The sequence below is a fragment of the Herpailurus yagouaroundi genome, unplaced genomic scaffold, assembly GCF_014898765.1.
Source record: "Herpailurus yagouaroundi ecotype Mexico unplaced genomic scaffold, PumYag 183, whole genome shotgun sequence".
Classification (NCBI taxonomy): Eukaryota; Metazoa; Chordata; class Mammalia; order Carnivora; family Felidae; genus Herpailurus; species Herpailurus yagouaroundi.
This window is the reverse complement of record NW_024412414.1, coordinates 6,088,186-6,104,891: the sequence shown is the minus strand read 5'-3', so window position 1 is coordinate 6,104,891 and position 16,706 is coordinate 6,088,186. Positions and strand designations below refer to the sequence as shown.

General features: G+C 47.9%; 1 protein-coding gene across 2 annotated transcripts in view; it reads right to left on the bottom strand.

Moving 5' to 3' along the window:
• SSUH2 (ssu-2 homolog) overlaps window positions 1-10,569 on the bottom strand; it is a 30,576-nt gene extending 20,007 nt beyond the window's left edge. For both annotated transcript variants that reach the window (XM_040492097.1, XM_040492098.1), the window contains exon 1: window positions 10,454-10,569. In XM_040492097.1, coding sequence (XP_040348031.1) covers window positions 10,454-10,481 — 28 coding nt within the window. In that variant the 5' untranslated portion in view covers window positions 10,482-10,569. The remainder of the gene's footprint in view (window positions 1-10,453) is intronic.
• Window positions 10,570-16,706: the final 6,137 nt, after the last annotated feature.

The following is a 16,706-nucleotide window of genomic DNA, read 5'->3' as shown; positions in this document are numbered from 1 at the left end:
AGCACTCTCTTGGGGCACTCCCTCTTGGAGCACTCCCTCTTGGAGCAATCCCTCTTGGAGCACTCCCTATTGGAGCACTCCCTCCTGGAGCACTCTCTTGGAGCATCCCTCTTGGAGCACTCCCTCATGAGCCCTGAACTTCCGTGTATATATCAGCTACCCTCCTGGGGAGACCACATGGACTACAGGCAGACTATAAGCCCACACGCAGAGGGGCCCAGTGGAGCCCAGCCTGCCAGCCACTCCACCATCCTACCGAGCCACCAGGCATCCGAGCAAAGCCACCACAGACCCTCCAGGCCAGACCAGCTTCCTGCTGAATACCACTGAGTGACCCTGTCATGGATTGCATGTCCCCCCAAATTCATATGTTGAAACCCTGAATGGTATTACAAGGTAGGGCCCTTGGGAAGTGATCAGGTTGAGATGAGGTCATGTGGTGGGATTAGTGCCCTGCCAGGAAAAGACAGAGGCCAGAGGCCAAGGATCTTTCTTTCTCTCCCCAGTGAGCATGCAGTGAGAAGGTGGCTGTTTACAAGCCAGAAGTGGACTCTCACCAGACACCGGGTCTAAGGGTGCCTTGGTCTTAGAATTCCCAGCTTCCAGAACTAGAGAAATACATGTTGTTTAAGCCAGGAAGTCTATGGTGTTTTGTCACAGCAGCCTAAACTGACCCTAATGGATGATACAAGGAGGAGATGAATCAGCCAGCTGAGTCTGCCCAAATTCCTGACCCACAAAATCATGAACTATAATAACATCGTTGTTGTTTTAAGGCGCTGGGGTGTAGACTTGTTTTTTGTGCAGCTTCCTGTAACGGGCAGTGGAGTCATGGTGGGGTCCAGAGCCAACAGCCAAGAAAGAATTCTTGGGATGTCTTCGGTGCAAAAAGGTGATTTTATTAAAGCATGGGGACAGGACCCATGGGCAGGAAGAGCTGCCCCGGGATGGTGAGGAGAGACTGATCACATACTTGGGAGTTGGGAAAGGTAAAGTCAAAGGGGAATTTCGAAAAGAATTTTCACATGCCAAAGAAGACTCACAGGGTGTGGGAGGTCTAACTACCTCCAGGCCAAGGTTGTTTTCCCTGCTAGCAAAGCATCAACACCAAGACAGTAGGGAGTTCCTAGAGAAATGCCATACTCTGCCTGCCTCAAGTACTCATCAATGGGCTGCAGATTACCAGGAAATTCAATTTTACCTGCCATTTCCTTCTGCCTTTTTTTCCCACAACGGCTTCCTTCTGCCTTTTTTTCCCACATCAGGCAATCTTTGCTCTGGGATTCCCCACAAACCTGGCAAAACTTTCCGAGAGCCACACCATGGTCTGAGGCTCCTTCCTTCCCTCCTTCTCTCCTCTCACAGGGGTCCAACCTGTGGTTAGCCTGCAGACGGTCCCTGCCCACACCTGCTCCCTCCTCTCCTCTTTTCCTTCCACATACGTTTCCCAGGGACCTCGGACACATCTGCCATCTTAGTATCTGCTTCTTGAGTGACCCAAACCGACACAGAATATTATCCATTCTCCCAATGAGGAAATGGACTTAGAAAGGCTGTGGCTCGCCTCAGATCACACAGCCAGTGAGTGATGCAGCTGGATTCAAACCAAGGCTCGTTGCTCTCCAAAGCCACGTCCTTCCCACCTACTTCCCATGAGGCGACCCCTGTGGAAGAATCACTCACTATATATCTGCTTTTAAAACCTCACCTTATACACCTGAAACTAATATAACACTGTATGTTAATGGCATTTCAATTCTCAAAATTTAAATTTAAATTTATTTTGTTAATATTTAGTTATTTATTTTGAGGTGGGGGCTGAGAGGCAGAGAGAATCCCAAGCAAGCTCCACACTGTCGGCACAGAGCCCGATGCGGGGCTCAGTCTTAGAAACCGTGAGATATGACCTGAGCTGAGATCAAGAGTCTGACACTTAACCACCTGAGCCACGCAGGTGCCCCAATTTAAATTTAAGTAAACTAAAAAAAAAAAAAAAAAAAAAACAAACACCTCAGCTTGATCTGCCAGGCTATGGCAGACACACACATAGTCCTGAGACTGCACGGAAGAAAGCATAATATAAGCACTGACTCCAAGAAATGCTAGACAACTCAGAAAGCACCTCCCCATACCTGTTGCTACACCCACTCTCTCACCTGGAGATACAGAAAGCAGGACTTCTAACTCCATTTCACATGAGGAGTCTGAGGCTCAGAGAGGTTACTCCAGTATTCGTAGGATACACAGCAGTGAAATCAGAGCAGGATAAACGCTCCTTGCTCCAGCTCCAGCACACCTGGCCACCCCTCAAACCTATTCCCTAAAGCTCTCATGCTGGGGGACAAGAACCACTCAGCTCTGTCTTTCCAGTGGCCAATTTGATTACGGGAAGTTGACTTTAAAAGGGTAAGTTGATAAGTGGTCTGTGGAAAGAAATTCGCTCTGCATGAAGTTACTGAACACACTCAGGTCAACAGCTGATCTGTTTTACCCCCTAGATCCCTCCTTTTTTTTTTTTTTCCAGCTCTTGAAAGCCTAATAGCTCTTTCTGTCTACAAAAATAAAAATAATATGTCCTGTCCTTTCAAGTTTAATAAAAACAGAGTCCAGAAGAAGAAACAGATCTTGTAAATTGGAGCAGGGGAGGCTATTTGGAAGTGGGCTGAGAACAATGGAGGGAGGAGGGGTGTCATTAAGACAAATGAAGCATCTCATTCTACCACTCCCCTCAGAGGACGTCTCAGCCCTCTGACAACAAGAAATGCATATGCATCTGTAAGGTTTCTCCTTGCAGGAAATTTACAAAGGAAGCTGAGAGAGGAGAGTGTTTCCAGATACGGAGAGTGTCTTTCTGAGCAAGAAAGCTAAACTTTGTAAGCAAATGATTCTGCGCAGGAACCAGTGAGAGACCTTGGACAGTTTTGGGTGTGACGCAAGGAGACACCATCCCAGGCCTGCACAATGGTGTATGCCAACGTGTCCTGAAATCCCCAACATGATAATTCATCAGGAACTATTATTCATACCTTGGTTCTCAGTATTTGCTCCTACTAACTTTATTAGCATTTTAAGCTATTTTCGCCACCAGGGATCTGCGAATATTTTCTGCAAATAGCCGGGGAGGAAATACTATAGATTTTGTGGGCCATACGGCCTGTTTCAATTACTCAACTCGGGCAAAAGCAGCCATAGATAATGCACAATTGAGTAAGCATGGCTTGTTCCAACAAAACTTTACAAAAACAGGCAGCGGGTCAGACTTGGCCCTTGAGCTGCCCTTGACACTCACCTGTGTGGGTACGTTGGAGGGGGTCAGAACGAAGGAGGCTGGAATTTGAACCTGTCTGGCATCAGGGCCCACGCATGTCATTGCAGCTCCTGTGAGCCCAGTTATCAGAATTAAGGGTGAATGTCAGGGTTGGACTGTAGCCAAGAGTGTCTGGAGTCAGAATTGGTGGTTGGACACCTGGGCTCTGATATGTCTGAGTCATGCACTACGTGACTCTGTGCCAGCCACCCATCCTTGCAGAAATCAACCCCCCCCCCCAACCCCGGCTGTGAACCAGGGCAGACGATATTAGCGCCCATCTAATGAGACAGCATGCACACAGCTCATGGCCCGGAGCCTGGCATTTAATAAATGCTTCGTCAATGCCTTGGACCTGAGGAGGGCGAGTCTTCCTCTTTCTTTGTGCTCCTTTAAGCCAGGGGACAAGAGGTGAAAATGTCGAGCACAGAAAGAAAGGCAAGACCTTCATAGCTCTCTCCCCGGGGAAGGCCCCCCGCCCACCCGGAAGTCTGGGGTCTGCTGGGGCATCCATACTCTCCAGTGCTAGAAGACAGAAAAATGCCATATGGCTGCTATGTCCAGCTGGAAACCAAACAAAGAGGCAGGAAGAGGGGAAGAATGAGAGGTGGGAAACTCACAGCTCCATCCATCAACCAGGAGCCACCCTGACCTCTCAGGGCAGTAGTAATTCGTCAGAGCTAAATTAATCTCACCATTATGTTATGTACAAAAATAAAGGACTCCGGCTGACCTACAGGCAGATGCGTCATTTCCTGTGCAGATCTCAATGGGCACAACAGGAACGTGGGCGTCACAGGTCATTGTGTGACGCCCAGTGTGGGGCACTTCGAAGGGGGTCCCCAGCCGTGTCACTGTTTGTTTCCATGGGGTCAGGGTCGAGTTCCAGCGCGGCCACCCCACCCTAATACATGCATTGTGTCCCGTGGCTCACAAAGGGATGGTGTGGGCATGATCTCTTTTGCATTTCATGACAACCACTGTTTTCCATGCTTCATAGAAGACCGAGGTGAGACTCAGAGATGTGATTATGGGGCAACAAGCTCACACACTCATAGCAGAGCCAGAAATAAAGAGTACTTAAAACTCAGATCCTGGGGTGCCTGGGTGGCTCAATTAAGCCTCCGACCTCAGCTCAGGTCATGATCTCACAGTTTTTGAGTTCGAGCCCCGCGTCAGGCTCTGTGCTGACAGCTCAGGGCCTGGAGCCTGCTTCGGATCCTGGGTCTGCCTCTCTCTCTGACCCTTCCCCGCTCATTCTCTTTCTCTCTCTCAAAAATAAACAACCATTGGGGTACCTGGGTGGCTCAATCAGTTAAGTGTCTGACTTCAGCTCAGGTCATGATCTCACAGTTTGTGAGTTTGAGCCCCGTGTCAGGCTCTGTGGCTGACAGCTCAGGGCCTGGAGCCTGCTTCTGATTCTGTGTCTCCTTCTCTCTGCCCCTCCCCCACTCACACTCTATCTCTGAAAAATAAATAAATGTTAAAAAAATTAAAAACAAAAACTTAGATCCTAATGCTAAGCCAATGTCCTTTCCACCTAGCTGAACACCCTATTGCTCTGTGCAAATGTCATCAAGTGGTTGCTGAGAAAGCTTTGCAAAGCATCTCTAAGGTAGTGCTCACCAGCCGCCAGTTATTTTTCTTTTGTGTCAAAAGGAATTTTTCTTGTGGAGCAAGGTATAATTAGTGGACAACCTCTTTAACTTCCACTTTGTAAAATGCCATTCCCTTTATTCCAGAGGAAAAAAGGAGTCCACTCTTCTGCCTTAGATTCCAGTACTAATCATCTTAAAAGCACTGAAATCATGCCATGTCTCCACTCACAAGCCTCCCCACTGCAAACTTGCTTTAGTTTGTTTCGGCCCTTGCCGCCTCCAACAGGGGCGGGAGACCCTTTAAGACAGGGAACGCCCCCCTTCCTGTATACAGTCGATGCACAAAATTGCATTGTGATCTGTACACTTAAGATGGGACAGGAGAGACTCGGGTGGTCAAATCCACACAGACATGAAATGGAATGGGGTTGGCTGGCAGCAAAAAGGAGAGGTATGTGGGGGACTGTTGTTTAAAGGGGTTAGAGATGAAGGGACTTGAGAGATGCATGGTGGTGATCATATTCCCACAAGAATGGGACTGTATTTAATGTCGCTGGATAGCACAATTAAAGATGCTTAGGATGGCAACTTTCATGTGATGTGTATTTTATCACAATTGAAAATAATAAAAACAGGAGAGTCAGGTGATCACAAGAGAAAGGAAAGAAAAAAAAATCCTGCTTTGCCAAGAAGAACAAATACTTGGCTCTATTATTTAAAAGTCTTCATAGGGGCGCCTGGGTGGCGCAGTCGGTTAAGCGTCCGACTTCAGCCAGGTCACGATCTCGCGGTCTGTGGGTTCGAGCCCTGCGTCAGGCTCTGGGCTGATGGCTCAGAGCCTGGAGCTTGTTTCCGATTCCGTGTCTCCCTCTCTCTCTGCCCCTCCCCCGTTCATGCTCTGTCTCTCTCTGTCCCAAAAATAAATAAACGTTGAAAAAAAAATAAAAAAAAATGTTTAAAAGTCTTCATAGTGGGGGTGCCCGGGTGGCTCAGTCGGTTAAGCATCCGACTCTTGGTTTCAGCTCAGGTCATGATCTCACGGTTCGTGGGTTTGGGCCCCGAAATGGGCTCTGTGCTGACAGCGTGGAACCTGCTTGGGTCTCTCTCTCTCTCTCTCTCTCTCTCTCTCTCTCTCACATACACACACACACACACACACACACACACAACTTTGTCTCTCTCTCAAATAAATAACTTAAAAAAATATTTAATAGAAAAAATAAAAAATAAAAGTCTTTGTAGCAAGACTGGAGGACCTGACTGGGCCATGCCATCTCTTAAACACCGCAGTGGCTCACTACTGCCCACAGCTAATGTCTAAGCTCCTGCCTTTAGCAGAGAAGGTCCTGTGTTAAATGGCCCTAGAGTACCCACGGGACAGGAAGAAAAGATTCTAGTCTCCTCAGTCCTGAGGGGAAAAGCCTCCCCACACAGCCCAGAGCAGGGTGAGAGGAAGGAAAACAGTTGCTGCGGAAGGGGAGAGGGTGGGGATAAAGAACAGAGCAGAAAGGGGAAGCGAAAAGAAGAGCCTGCTTGGGGCTCCAGAGAGGAGTCAGGGGTGTGGGAGCTTTGAGGTGGGAGCCACTGAGAACACATTTGGGAGATCAAACACAGAGCCCACCATGGGAGCGAGGCCAGCATCGAGAGAACCAGGGAGAAGGCCGGGAGAAGTTTTCCTTGGTGTTCTGCAGGGCCCTCTGGTGCGTCAGGAGAGACCCCGGCAAATGTTACAACAAATTTTCAATTAGTTGGGATGTGGAACTCTTGCTTTGTCGAAGTGTCATCGTGCCAAGATAGGGCCACGTGGGGGTGGGATTGTAAGTGCGGCCTCATCCCCTGGGGACACTGATGTGTGCATTCCCCCCTGGCACAGGCAGCATGCCATTTCTCCCAGCTCTTGTTCTGGCTGTTCCTGCCCATGACACACACACCCCTCACCCCCTTTGGCTGGGCTCAGCCCAGACCTGACCTCCTGCAAAGCCTGCCCGGGTGTGGTTCCCCCTCCCCATGCCCCTCAGTACTCTGTTCCACCCTCTACCATTGTTTCTGCCAAATGGCTTTCCAAGAGTTATTTGCAGAACGTCCATCTGGGGTCTGCCTCCTCCATGAGGCTGTAAACACTTGGAAGGCAAATCAATGAATCATCCTTATTCCCCCAGCCATGAGCACAGCAACAAATAGCTAGCCTACTGTGTGGTCTGGGGGGGAAGTCACTTTATTTTTTAATGGCCCTGGTCTTCTTTCCCTACAAGAGGGTTCAGGGAATCTGGTTGCTGACAGGAGCACTTGGGAAGATGGATAAGAGAAGGCTCTGCCAATGATTTGGGAGGGTCCTTGGGACCCTTTCTCAGCTGCAGTATGATTTCATTAAAGATTTTTATTCCTTGTTCCCCAAAGGGGACACCCTATCTTTCCATTAGGAGTTGCGGGAACCACAAGCCCCTTCCAGAAACAGGACAGCCTACAAGAAAGACCAGATGGGCCCTGTGAGGACAGGGCCAACTTGGCAGGGAGCACCTGCATCCTGGTGGCCATGCCTCCATCCTAAGGGATGGGTGACATACGCTAAGGCTCCACAGTCAGTCACCAAAGCTCCTAGAAGCTGGGCCCCTGCCAGGAGTCCAGCATCTTTCCCACCAAGATATCCTGAGAGCTTAACGCAGTCTCTAGTCTCCAACTCAGAGCTGGGGTGGGGGGAACACTAAGGAATAAGCCTTTGGGGAGCAGAGCTGGCCTGGGTACCAAGGGAAGTGGGCCACTGATGGCCTCAGATCACTGCTCCGAGCACTCCCCAGCTATCAGTGCCCAGAAGAAAGGAGGTGCCACCTAGGTCCTATTGTCCAGAATCACAGCAGTCCCCTCCTCAAATTATGGGGACCTTATCTTACTTGAAGAGGCTCTTGCACACCAAATCTGGGAGGGAGCTCGGTATGTAATAAAATAAGTTCTATTATAAGAGATATGGTTTTTAGAATAAGGGAGGGGATTTTTCTTCTTCATCCCTGGGCTGGGATATCTCCCTCTAAGAGAAGAGAGATTGAAACCACAATTACATCTGGGACCATTGGAAAAACAGGACCTGGTCAGGCTAGAAAAGAAAAGACTCTGAAGACTTCTTATTTTAAACAGGGAACAGACATGTTCTAAGTAGCCTTGGGGGGTAGAATCCAGACCAAAGAGTAAAAGTTACAAGGAAAGAGATGTCAACTCAATGTACGAAAGAATTCATGATGGCCTCGGCTATGGAAGGGGGACCAGCCCATCACTGGAGGTGTCCCAACCAGTGGTAGGAGGTGCTGCCTCCAGCCAAGAATGCTGTCAGAGGTGTCTCAGCAGCCGACGGTGGCAGTGCTAAGAGGTCTTCATGGTGACTGCCACATGGGTGCCACATCCCAGAACGTCTCTATCCATGCCCACTTTGATCCCAAAGTGTGTCACTGTTAGAAGATATTCTCTCTCTGAAGCTGCCCACATTACAGACTCAAAAACTGAGGGGACAACATTTTCATGACTGGGGAGGGTAACTCAATTGGGATAAATGGGCAGCCGTCTCTTACCTAAGAAAGGACATTTAAATTACGTAAGTCCCATAGCAGTCTCCCTTTCTGAAACCTGGGCAAATATTGACCTAGTTTCAGATTTCATCAGTGTTGCTTCTAAAAACTTTTCTGGGGGCACCTGCGTGGCTCAGCTGATTAAGCATCTGACTTTGGCTCAGGTGATGATCTCACAGTTCATGAGTTTAAGCCCCGCATCTGGCTCTGTGCTGATGGCTCAGAGCCTTGAGCCTGCTTCTGATTGTGTCTCCCTCTCTCTCTGCCCCTACCCCACTTGCTCTCTCTCTCTCTCGCTCTCTCTCTGTCAAAAATAAATAAACATTTCAAAATTAAAAAATAAAAACTTTTCTGGATAATCCCATACCTTGCAGTAGACCTAAAGTTTCAATTATATTGGAAACCAGCATGGAGGTTTGGATCCTACGACAGAATCAGAGTGTTTAGAATTTTAAGGGAACTGAAGAGTTTACCCTACTCTCACATGGCTTGCCAAAAGTCATGATGCCAGAACAGAAACACTACAGATGATAATATTTTTCATTAATAGCAAGTTTAATTTTAAAGCCCCGGGACACATAATCTGATAATTTTTTCTAGAGTCAACATTTATTCCATGCCTACTCTATTCTGAGCAATGTTGTAGGCACTTTTCATCCAATTAATCTTCTACAATTCTTCAAGATGACATGATCTCCATTTTTATTGTGGGAAATGTAGCTCAGAGAGGTTAAGTGACTTGAGCAAAATCAGCCAGCAATCAGGAGGCAGAGCTTGGATGTGAATCCAGATCTGACCAAGCCCACTGCTACTAAGAGAAACTCTGATTATAAATTGCAAGACTGCTAATGAGCAGTGTTTTAAAGAGGAAAAATTGCATTTTAATATTAGTAGAAGCTTATAAGACTATGGATACACGATTTCCAATATATCAGAGATCAGATCCTGCTCAAATATATGCTAAAACATCTCTGTACAGTCTCCAACTTCAATGTGAAAAGGGATTCCAACAAAAATTTAAATTCTAAGATCTCACATGGGTTTATTTCATATCTCGCCTCAGCTCTGAAACTTAAAGCTTTGAGATGCCTACATTAAAGACAGCAGTGTTGGACCTGTGCAGGACATTCAAAGTCAGCAAGTTCAGGAACTGTGAAAACGTACTTACTAGTGTCACAGGCCTCTCGAGGATTCAAATGCATTGTGAGAATACTTTTCCACCCCCAGAAAAGTACATTCATACAACATTTTGCCCTCACCTTCATGTTCCTCAAATTAAGAACTCCTGACCCATCTCCTTTTATAGATGGGGAAACTGAGGCTAAATGACTTGCCTGAGATCACACAGCAGAGTCAGGACCTGAACCCTACCTTCCCAACCCCCAATCTGATACTCTACCACACTGCTCCTTCCAGATCAGGAGCAAAAACCTCTTATTTTTAAAACACACCACATTTCTTCCTAAAATGCCATTTCCTTCTTCATCTATTTAAATAGTCCTTAGATTGCATTGTGTTTCTGTCCCAGGAATGACAGCCTTGGGGTCACGAGGACTGTGTTCCTCAAGCAGTAATGAATAAGCAGCTCTTTGCTAGAGGAAGATCACAAGTAAAGACAATCCATGACATTTCTTTAAAATTAACTTCATCTCAGAACGGAGCCCAAGTGAGGTATCCTGGCTTACATGTAGCTGGGGGCGGGGGTGGGGGGCCTGTCAGCCAGAGAAAGGAAGATTGAAGAACACGAGACTTGGACCGCGATCAGGGAGAAGAGTTCTCCTGGTTGTTACCATCCTCCCCCACTGTCCAGAGAGAGGCACATAATGGAAGAACAGCCAACAGGCTGCAAATAAGCTTTACAAGCAAAAGGAAGGAAGGAAGGATGCCCTCAGCAACACAGACCCAGAACCCGACACAGCACGGAGGCCAGAGGGAAAGTTTTGGTCAGCGCTGGCCACAGAAGTTGGCGCCCCAGGTCTCCCGGCTGTACTTACGGTCGTCCTCACTCAGATCCCTGTCCATGGTGCAGATGTCCAGCCAAGGAGGTGTCTGCCCTCCCAGTGGGCTCAGGCCGCTGGGATCTGAGGGACCACCCTCGGGCCCTCCCAGAATGCCGGGCCCATTGTTACCCGATTTGAATACAACAGAGGGAAACATCTCAGGGAAGCACAGTGTCCCTCAGAGCTGCTGCTCTGGACCCAATCTGCAGGGGTCCTTGCAGCTCCTACTCACAAGAACTTCTACTTGCCAGGCTCTTACGCGGTGCCTCTAGCCACTGGTGCCCATTTTTCTGAGCTGGGATTCAAACCCTCATCTGTGTGACTCTCAAGTCGGAGCTCTTGACCACTCTGCTAGCTTACTCATGTGTTGGAGGCAGGCTTCTAAGTGTCGTGGGGTGACAGGGGAAGGGATACAGAGAAATGTCAGAGCACACAGAGGTTACCTCCCCTAGGGGGAGAGAAGATACAGGTGGGGTCTCTGAAGTCTCCAGCTCTGACCTCCTCCTCTCACTGGGGAAGCAGTGAGGCTCGGATCATGAGGTGGAGCCATGCAGTACGTAGCAGACAGAGCCAGCTTCCAACCCAGGCTGCATGGCCACTGCTCTCACCACACCAGCCTAGCCCCCTGTGAAGTATCTGTGGGTTTTTCAAAGTCTCTTCCAGAGCCTTTTGCACTGGAGTTTGAAACCGCTTCAACCCAATGCTTAGAGGATCACTCCTCTCTTCTGGATGAGTCTAAACAATGAACACCTAGACTGGGTCTCCTGGAGGTGGAAGCAGACAGCTGTAAGCTGGAGCCACCTGCCCCGCATCCTTGGCAATGACCCCCCACACCTCTGGCCAGGGAAGCCTTGCTCCGTAGGGCAAAGCAAGCACCCCATACCCCGCTTGCCCAGGCCAGCAACGGCTGTGGGGTTGTACCATGATTCTCCTCAGTGAAGACTGACTACTGCATTCACCAAGGGATGCATTGTCACCAACTTGTCAGCGGCCTGTCTTGGATGGCCACAATGTACACACTGATGGCTTAAAGGGACCCCACAAAGTACCTTTGGTCTCTCTCTGTGCCTCTTTCACCCTCATCACGCACTGCCTACCCCCAACAGAATGCTAGTGGCAGTAATAAAAGTAAAGAAGCAGTAGCAACAACTTGGCAAATGCTTCTTAAACACAGGCAGATGACTCAAATAGGTTTTTATGGTTGGCAGGGGCACTGAATTTCTTAAATTTGAGAGTTATGTAAGTTTCATTACTGCATGTGCATGAGAAAGACCCAGATCCTGAAAAATAAATATAGTCTTTTTTTTTTTTATGGACACTGTATGTGCCCTACTGGATATAGTTTTTTAATACCTTTATACAGTAAGCAGTTTTTAAGTACTTGTAGAACTGACTCCATAGTAACAGGATTACCATGAATGTGTGTGCCTGGGCGTGCATATATTTTACTCTAAACATATTGTGTATGTGTATCTATGTCTGTGTCTCTCTGTGTGTGTGTGTGTGTGTGTGTGTGTGTGTGTGTGTGTGTGTGTATTTGAGCCTAAACACAATAGATAGATGATGGATACATGGATAGATGGATGGATGGATGGATGGACGAATGGATAAGTAGATAGATAGATAGATAGATAGATAGATAGATAGACTACTCATGGCTTAACTAAAATAATATACCACTATTACGCCTCAAGTACTTTATAAGCAGCAATATATGCTTGCCTAAATCCCTCTGCAGCATTTGAAAGAAACTATAGGAAATTATTTAAATGGCAAACAGAAGGAACAGAATGTTAAATAGAGTTGAGTATTAAAGACACCAGAAATCTGGAGCCTGCAGAAATGCAGATAACCATGAGTTGTATCTTAAGAATGAGAGTGCAGACCAAAGAGGGTGATAGTCCCTTGCTGCACATGTTAATAAACATCTCTTAAAATACATGGAAGATGAATAAAGCAACTACTAGACCTTTCTAATCTTGCTTAACCATCAAGGCAGGAAAGCTGTCTGTAACCATGTGCTAGAGTGACTGACGGCAAATAATATACCCATTGCCACCTAGTATTCGTGGTGTCAGCGGGAACAGGCTTCACTAATTCTAGGACCCAGGCCAGCATAAAGCTAATACTGGTTCCCACCTCCTGCTTGTATCAAAGGGGCTTTGGGTAGGAGAAGACAGGCATGAACTGTGTGCATGAAGACAGGCTTCTTACAGTCATTCTGTAGCACTGCCATTGACGTCAGGAAGTGGGTTCCTTAGAGCTCTTCTTCCTGAACCAGTCCTCAGCGGTCCATGGGTATGATCCATCACTGTCCCTTCTACCCATGGTAAGTACTCATGAAACATTCGCTGGACGAACAGAGCTGTCCAAGAGTTGACTCCACCCATTCATTTCTGACTGTGAACCTTGTTTATTCTTGGAAACAAAGTCTATGTAACCTTACTGGATGGTCTCTGGGTCTGGAGGGTATGTTGTGGCTCAGGGAAACATGTCAGGGCAGTAGAGGCTTTAGAAGGAAGTCAAGAAGTCACCTTGTATGACTGCAGTTGAATATGATGGCAAGAGAAATAGAAGGGTTTAACAAATACCTTCGAGTGTTTAAACAGCTGTCATGGGAGAGAAGGTGGCAGAATTGACTCTCAGGATACTCACTGATGAGCAGGCGTGCTGAGAGCTGGTCCACAATGGGGGACCATCTGCAACTTACCAAAAGGAGTATCTGTCTAGTGAGTAAACTGTAAAGCTTCCTTCTGTTTGATTGAGCCTCTCTGAAGATTCAAGCAGAAGCATGACAGTTACACAAAGTGGGCAGTAATACAATGTTAACAGAAATGGCTTCAGAGCTGGTGTAACTGTGTTCAAAGCCCAAATGACCCTTTTTGGAGCATCCCTGGAGGACAGGTGATGGGAAATTCCATGGACAGGTGACGGGGAAGAACTGTTAACAATGCACCTGGCTGTGCATTTTGCCTGCAAGAAGAAAGGGCCACAAGGGAAGGGTCTACACCAAGGGGCTATGGAAAAGGGTTTAACGGGATGCTCAGGAACTCTGGGAGGAACATCACCGGAAAATTGGTGACAGGAGGTTTGAGGAAGAGGTATACTGATGGATTTCTCTGAATGGATAAGGAATATGAAGAGATTTATATCCCATGTCCCATGTTGCTGCTCACCAACTTCAGCAGAGGGGGACTTCAGTAATCAAGTTGATGACATGACCCAATTGTGGGCACCAGCCACTGCTGTCATTGCCTGGAGGGTCAGAGTGACAGGGTTGGAGGTTGTGCGTGGGCTTCCACTCAGCAGTGCTGGCCTGGCTACAGCTAAATGCTCAGTCTGCCAGCAGCAAAGAGCAACACTGGTCCCAATATGGCACCACTCTCTGAGGTGATTAGCCAGCTGGCTGGTGGCCAGTTGATTACATTTAACCACTTCCATCATGGAAGAGTAGCACTTTGTTCTTCTGAAACAGATACTATGATTACAGATTTGCCTTTCCAGCATACAATATGTCTATCAAAACTACCATCTCTGGGGGCCTGGGTGGCTCACTTGGTTAAGGGTCCGACTTCAGTTGAGGTCATGGTCTCCCGGTTTGTGAGTTCAAGCCCCACATCGGATTCTGTGCTGCTGACAGCTTGGAGCCTGGAGCCTGCTTTGGATTCTGTGTCTCCCTCTCTCTCTCTGCCCCTCCCCCAGTCACACTCTGTTTTATTTTTTTTCTCTCTCTCAAAATGTTAAAAAAAGAGAGAGAGAGAGAGAGAGAGAGAAACTACCATCTGTAGATTTTAACAAAAAGGGAGCAGAAGCTGCGTCTTCTGAGACTAAAGAAATTATCAGAAACTATCGGTTAGCCAAGCCCCCTGCTTGCCAATTCCCTACTACTAAACCTCAGGCCCCTGCTGGCCACCACTGTTTTTCTCCCACCAAAATGGGGTCTCTGCTGTGTCTCCCAGGCTTCCTAATAAACTCACTTGGGCTGGCCCTGGGCTCTTGTTTCTTAGTTTAGTCGGTAGGAAGTGGTCTGTAAATAATATAAATTCCCAGGCTCCACCCCCCTGGATGGATGAATGATGGATGGATGAAATCCGCATCAAGTATGTGTGAGGTAGAACCCTGGATTGTGTGTCTCTTTTTACCAGAGCCCCAAGTAAGTCCAATTCAGGTTGCCTACATTTTTAAAAACACCGATATAAGGAACCCACTCAGGGTAAATCCAACATTCCAACTTCTTTCATACAAGAGTCATTTTAAGATACAACCACTAGATGTTTAATGTGATTACCTCACCATCTGTCTTAGATTTTTCTTTTCATGGGGGGGATGGGGCACTTTCTTGGGCTCAAGATGAAGACATAAGAGTGAGCTAGGTACTGTAGAGGGGTCATTCTCTTATCAACCCATGGGTTTTCATTTTCCTCCTTCAAGGGCACCAGTCCTATGGGGGTGAGAGCAATAACCACGATGAGAATTGGGAAAGCATTTTAGAGTTACAGCTTTAGAGTTACGACCACCGTTCTACTTTCTGTCTCTAGGAATTTGAGGACCCCGGTAGGTCAGATATAGGGCGGAATCATAAAGTATTTGTCCTCTTGTGCCTGACTCATTTCACCAAGGTTCATCTACACGGTAGCACATAGTAGAGTTTTCTGCCTTTTTAAGGCTGAATAATGTTCCTTTGTATGTACAGACCACGTTTTCTTTATCCGTTCACCCACTGACAGACATCTGGGTTGCTTCTACCTCTGGGCTACTGTGAATCACGCTGCTGTGAACAGGGGTGGTGTGCAAATATCTCTTCAAGACCCTGCCTTCAGACCTTTTGGGTATATGCCCAGAAGCAGATCTATGTTAACATAATAAGAAAACATCTTATTTATGTTTTCAAAAGGCTTGAAGAGATGAAGTGCGCTGTCCAGGACCACACAGTCAGGAGGCAGCCTGGGGCCTCCTAACTCCCGTCCTGCCTTGCCCCCCTGCCACGCGGTGACACGCGAGCACTGGTTCCAAAACCAGTCTTGCCCTTTCCAGATGAAGGTCTCGCCCCCCATCTGATAGGGCTCTCCATCACTTAGTCATCCAGTGAACACTCACTGAGCATCTACTAGGAGCCAGGCCCTGCCCCAGACCCTCTCAGCACTTTGTCTATACCCGGATCCACCCAGAACCCCCCGCAGGAGCCAAGACTGCCCAACAAAGGAATTCTGCCCAGAGGGCCTGGCAGCTGCGATAACATTGTTCCTGGCTTATCTGCAGGCTGGCTGGATGGAGACCAGCAGTGCCCATGGCTGGAACCAAGGATGGAGTGGAAGAGAATGGTCTTGACACAAATAAGAAGTCTGCCCAAGCGGGAGGTTCCTGGAACGCTGCACCCAAGCACCCCCCTCTCCCTGAGAGCCAGGGAAGCTGGCACATCCCTTTGGGTTCAAGTCACAGGCGCCTGACTGCAGAGACGGTGACACTGAGGTCTTCTGATGCCTCCCAAATGCCAGTGATGAAGGGGTACACTTTCATGGGTGCTTTCCCGCCTAAACCCTCACAACAACCCATAAGGTAGATAATATTCTCTTTATAGATAAAAAAAAAAAGGGACTCAGAGAAGGTGAGTGACTTAACTAAGGTCACACAGCTCACGTGCGGCAAACCCAGGATTCCAGCAAGATCTGTTGGCACTAAGGCCCTAAGGTAGAAACTACGAACACTTGTGCGCATTGTGATGTGTCACTGTAGGAAGCTGGGGGGAAGGTGACCACCGTGACGTGGTCTTCCCATCAGAAAACAGCTTGGTCCCTGGAAGTCTGGCTACCTGGTGTTCTTCTTCGCTGACTAGGAAAACAATGGAGGAGCGATTCCTGCAATTCTTCGGCCTTCTAGAAGGTCACCCTTCCACCCTGCCCTTTTCTGGCTGAGTGATAATCGTCTGAACCTCTGTCACCTTGACAACAGGAAAGTCACACTTTAGCAAGCATCCCGCCCAGGTCTTTCTGGAAGTGGCCAAGGAATGCTCACCATTGCACTAATGTGCTGGGTACACACTTGTGCCACCCTGGTCTGATGCTCTCCCCTCCCTTCACCTCCTCTAGGCCTCGGCTCCTCACCCCTCCCCTCATGGACATTAGTGAGGCCCTGTCTGTAGGTCTCTAGAACCAGGCAGACTGACTTCCCAGAACCCAGCTGGGGAAATCACAGTCTCCATTATCATGAAGGGACTTTATCATCCTATTTCTGGACTTCTGAGCAGATT